We start from the raw sequence: 4,923 nt of genomic DNA, 5'->3' as shown, positions 1-4,923 counted from the left end.
TTTACAAAACATCATAACTACAAGGGCTCTCAGCCTCACTCAAGATAGTCTAAGACATCGTCTGGTAGAGAGGCGGTGAGCTTGTCCCGGCCGATGACATTGTTGGTCAGAGCGGTTCGTAAATGACCCCCTTCGTGGAGCTGGCTGATCATCCTGTCGATCGCCAAGTCAAACAATCGGAGGGCTCGGTCGGTGACTTTATCGCAGAATGCGTCCGAGTGGATGAAGGCTTGCTTCATGCCTTGAACCCACTCCCCTCGTCATCCTGATAAATTCTCAACGCCACCTGAGAGCCCTTCAGCTCATCCTTGGTGGTGGCAATTTGGTCGCGGAGGGACGTCTCTTCGGGCGAGTGGCTATGCAGTTCAGCGACCAGGAAGTCTTCAACTTCTGGGCGATGGCCCGGGCCTCCTTATTCTTCTTGTCCAAGTCGGCGATGGCCCGGTTCTTCCTCATGTTCGCCGACTTGATCTTGTTGTCAAAAGTGGCGACTTGTTTGTTGAGTCGCTCCAGCATGGTGGCCTGACTGGCGCTCTTTGCCTGCTCGGCCTTGAGCAGCTTCTCTATCTTCTCCAGAGCAGCCTGGAGCCTGGCCATCTCGGTGTCCGTCTTCTCTTGAGCGACGGAGGATTGGTTGTTCGACACCTTCAGTTGTTTTACCTCCTCCTCCAGATACGCGAGCTTGTGGCACATGGCTAAGCTCTCCACCTAGTACTGCGGACAAACAAAAAGGAGTTCATAAGTGTCGAGCGGAGGTAAAATATGAATTTACATTAAAATACTTACTGTAGTGGACATTTGGGTGTAACTGTTCGCAAGGGCACCCGGAGGCATCATTGCCGCACGAGCTCGGGAGTCCTCCTAGATTTTGGCGAGCGACCCCTGTATGATAATCTGGTGCTCCGGGCCTCGAGATCCAGCACTTGGCTCGTTGTATTCCTCGGTAGGCAAGTGGAGGATCGCCGTGATATGGCGTTGGTCGCTCGGGGCCGACTGCCTCGAAGTCGCCCGGTTGGACGGCCGGGAGGTGGATGCCGGACTTCTTCACCTTCGAAGGCTTCAAGGTCGGCGACATGAAGGTCACCGGTGGAGCGGCTAGAGTCCCTTGCGGCAGCTAGAACAGGAAGGTCTCTGGTTCGGATTGATTCGGGTAGTAAAAATAATGAAAGACCCGAGGGATGAGAGGGATGTCGTGCAGCCGAAACAAGACAACGACGCCGCACAGTAAACAAAAAGAGTTCAGCACAAGTTGGGGAAGGGAAATGCGGAAGTATTTACAGATGGCGAGAATGAAGGGGTAAATGGGGAACTACAGACCGACGATGAAGTGATCCCTAAACAGACAGATGCATCCAGTCAGCGGGGTATTTGGCTGATCGGACGAGAAAGGCAGAATGATTTCGTGGTCGGGCGGAATTTCAAAAGCGTTCCTAAGGTCCTCAGCATTACCCTCATCGAACCTGGACTCCATGGTGGTGTATCAGAGCCTACGGATGGAGGCCGACGGCTGTAAGGAGTTGGCCATTACAAAAACAGGCAGAAAAAGGAACTAGAAGGAAGAAAGGTGAATTGAACGAGAAAAGGCGACCACCAGAAGGTCACCGGGACAGAGGAAAGTAGAAAGCTCGAAAGCAAAATTGACGGGAAAGGGAGCTTACTAGAAAAAGATTGACGGGAAAGAAACGCGCGGAACCGCCGGAGCAAATCGCGCAGAAGCACAGAAGGGTCGCCGGAAATACAAAGCAACGGAAGCGCAGAGAAGGTGGCGACGTAGTGGTTCATATATCTCGGGCTCAATCAACCGGAGCCGTCAAATCTAGATTACTGAAATCTAGGTCAAGATCTGATCGTCAAATTTAAACCGTCAAATATCACAATCAATACCTGTCATGTCGCAATCAATGCCTGTCATGACCATATGAGTCAATTGGCTCCATAAACGCGTGACTCGATTGAGTTAGCATTTACACATCGGTCAATGTCAATTTCTGAGAAATGCGAGAAAAAGACATGGAACCGAAACAGCCAAAATCCCGTGGAGGCCGTCCACAGGATTCCCGTTCAACTAGTGGCATGAAGTTTGCTACGGGATTTTCATACTTTTTCGTCTGGACAACTTGTTCTCTCGTTTCTCCATCAAATTTATGAACCAATGAAACTTCAACAAAAAATTAATTAGAAAATAAAAACTAAATATTTATATATAGTGATTCATTCATTTACAATAAGCAAAGGCAAAGTAACATTAAACATTAAACATTAAACATTTTATATGGCCTTCTTCTCGTATCGGCATCAACTTCAAGCAGTCACCGGAGCGACCATTCCGCCCTGATCAGCAGCGAAATCTGGCGTTGCGAAAGGGATGCTTTCTTCTGCTACGTCTTCCTCTGTTTCCCACAAGAAGCCAGCGTACGCTGCAAAGACATGGCTACCGTGCCATGGACAATATGCATCTCTCAGAGCCAGTTCAGCAAATTAAACATTTTTGACGGAGGAAAGACTTGATTTTTAAATTTTGTACCTATCCTGTGGAGCTGCTTGAACCGCCTGTTGGAAGTAAGAGGAAGCTCGTTCCACGTCGTGGTGCAGCTCCCACACTACCGTAGCGTACTGCGACAGGGTCTCTCCGTCGTCAGGCTCCGCCAGGATCGCTCGCGAGTAGTATTCCTCCGCTCGTCGGAGGTCTCCCTTCGTCTGCAACAAATTTATATAGCAATTCTTAAGAGAAAAGTTTGCATCTTAATGCTGCGCGATCGAATCGCGCGGGTGAAAATGATGCGTACTTGGTAGAGGAACTCGGCGTAGTTCCTCAAGAACAGAGCGTTGCTCGGGTTCTCCTCCACCATCTTCTTGAAGTGCGCCTCCACATCCGAGTGCAGGCCGCCGGCGATGCTGCTCCCCCAGTCGACGCTGGCGGTGAGCAGCCCCGAGCCGAGGCGGTCGATCCCGAGCCCTCGCGCGAGGAAGAGAGGCGGCAGGGCGGGGCTTCCCGACTCGCATCGCTTCAGCCCGGGCACGAAGTCGAGTTCCTCGTCGGAGACGTCGTCCTCTCGGGCCTCGTCCTCCTCGGCGACCGTGGTGGGGTTGTAGAGCGAGGAGGAGATGCCGTGGGGCGAGGGATGGGCGGCGCGACGGGCGGCGGCGGAGGAAGACTTGGACGGCAGATCATCGGAGAAGACTGACCGGAGATTTCCTTCGGAGAGAGTGCGGCGGAGGAAGCCAGCTGAGTCGTGCGCGCTGTCGGAGGCGGAGGGGGGACAGAACTGGCAGGTGAAGGGGTGGTGGTGATGGGGGCTATCGGAGGCGTGGTGGTGGTGCCCAGGGGAGGACAGGAGGGAACCGAGGAGAGGCGTGGAGGAGCTCCTCAGCATCATCGTCATCGAAGAAGAAGGAGGAGGCGGCGGCCTCGCAGGGGAACCAACGCGAACACCTGCGTGGCTCCTTGGCCGCAGACGAATTTACACGAACCCACGGAGGGCAAGCGATGGCCAGGACATTTTATAGACAGCTCGGCTGGTGGACACGGTGCATTTAATTAAAAATATCCCGTGAAGTTTGTGAACAATGCAACTACCTGTTCTTATCCAATCATTATATTCCACCACAATTAATTTTTAATCAACTCAAAAATAGCCAAAGGCTCTTATTTTTCACAACAACTTAAAAAAAACAAAAAAGTATATAAACATTTTGATTTTGTTTTTAAAACGGTTTCGGTTAGAGAAATCAGATCGCTATGACGCGAGGGTAGAAATCCCCCAGCAATAAAGAGCGATGATGTCGTAATATTCTCCTCCCTTTCTTGATCTCATGGCATAGCTAACTCTGGTCAATTCCTACGGAGAAAAATACTCATCAAGGATTCATCGGGAGTTATTCCGATGAGATTGCTCCGATGTTTAAGTCATTAAAGAGTCCCAAATGATAGAATAAGACAGAGCAAATTAGATGAAATGAGATAGACAAGCGTGACCTATGAAGAGAAGCTTAAAAGACACACCTCCTAAAATGGTGTCATTGTAATAACCGTGTCATTTCATATGAGAAAATTGTTGTGTCTCTTCACATGTCAGGAGGTCAGGAAGTTCGATAGGATCGGTAAATTGGGTTGGCTCAAGAAGTCGGATCGACTCGAGCAGTTCAAGACTGATGATGTTTGCATTGATCAAGTTCTAAGCATGTCACATGGTGGGAAAATATATTAATTATTATGTCCCTCTTATTTTCAATTTTTCCCATTATGTTTTTCAAATATTTTCATTCTCATTTATATCCTTCTTCTTTTAGTTTTTATTCTAGATAACACTATATAAATTTTGTTGATAGATTTCGTCACTATTTATTTCAATAATTATTAATTATAAAATAATATATAATAATCAAGTAATAAACTTAATATAGTAAATAATATTCTAAACTGATTAAAAAAATATGGTCGTCACTTCTCATTTTATTTGATATTTTACTTTATATTACATATCTCTTAATGAAGTAATAAGTCATAAACGAAATTGATATCTCTCAGCTATTAAAATCTTTTTTTCCACTTAACATTTTCCCACTTTCTAGGGTTTGAAGTTTCGTACGAAAGGGGGTCGACGACCCATCTACGACAGTGAGCTTCCCCTTGCCGTAGATCTCCACCAAGTCGATGCGGTTGCCCATGCCTCGCCTTGCCCATCTCCCCCCACCGCTGACCTGTCAACCAATTCTCCACGCTCCACCATAGCACCGTCACTGCCTCCGGCTTCCATCCGCTCCCTGTCTTCACGCTCGATGATCACGCAGACTTCACACCGGAGGTCGACCTCCCGCCACCCTCACAATTGTCTCCCATCGGTGCCAGGAGCTGGGGCCAAAAGGGATCGCTCTCCCCTTCTCCTTCCTATTCATCCTCTTCCTGCTTCCTTCCAACCTACG

General features: G+C 48.7%; 1 protein-coding gene across 1 annotated transcript; it reads right to left on the bottom strand.

Annotated features, from left to right (window-relative positions):
- Positions 1–2,183: 2,183 nt before the first annotated feature.
- On the bottom strand, positions 2,184–3,485 carry LOC121994127. The gene is made up of 3 exons (XM_042548279.1): positions 2,787–3,485; positions 2,525–2,697; positions 2,184–2,431 (listed from the first exon to the last, which is right to left on the bottom strand). The coding sequence occupies exons 1-3, from the start codon at positions 3,381–3,383 to the stop codon at positions 2,302–2,304; spliced, it is 900 nt and encodes a 299-aa protein (XP_042404213.1). The 5' UTR covers positions 3,384–3,485; the 3' UTR covers positions 2,184–2,301.
- Positions 3,486–4,923: the final 1,438 nt, after the last annotated feature.

The sequence above is a fragment of the Zingiber officinale genome, chromosome 6A, assembly GCF_018446385.1.
Source record: "Zingiber officinale cultivar Zhangliang chromosome 6A, Zo_v1.1, whole genome shotgun sequence".
Lineage (NCBI taxonomy): Eukaryota > Viridiplantae > Streptophyta > Magnoliopsida > Zingiberales > Zingiberaceae > Zingiber > Zingiber officinale.
The sequence above is the reverse complement of the archived record's forward strand: the minus strand, read 5'-3'. Positions and strand labels throughout refer to the sequence as shown.

What these genes read in the sequence shown, in the direction of transcription:
- LOC121994127 (XM_042548279.1), bottom strand. Translation starts at nt 3,383, where the DNA reads ATGACGATGATGCTGAGGAGCTCCTCCACGCCTCTCCTCGGTTCCCTC. An exon ending in ACGCCGAGTTCCTCTACCAA is followed by an intron (nt 2,698 to 2,786) that starts GTACGCATCATT and finishes AATTTGTTGCAG; the next exon opens with ACGAAGGGAGACCTCCGACG. An exon ending in CAAGCAGCTCCACAGGATAG is followed by an intron (nt 2,432 to 2,524) that starts GTACAAAATTTA and finishes ATGGCACGGTAG; the next exon opens with CCATGTCTTTGCAGCGTACG.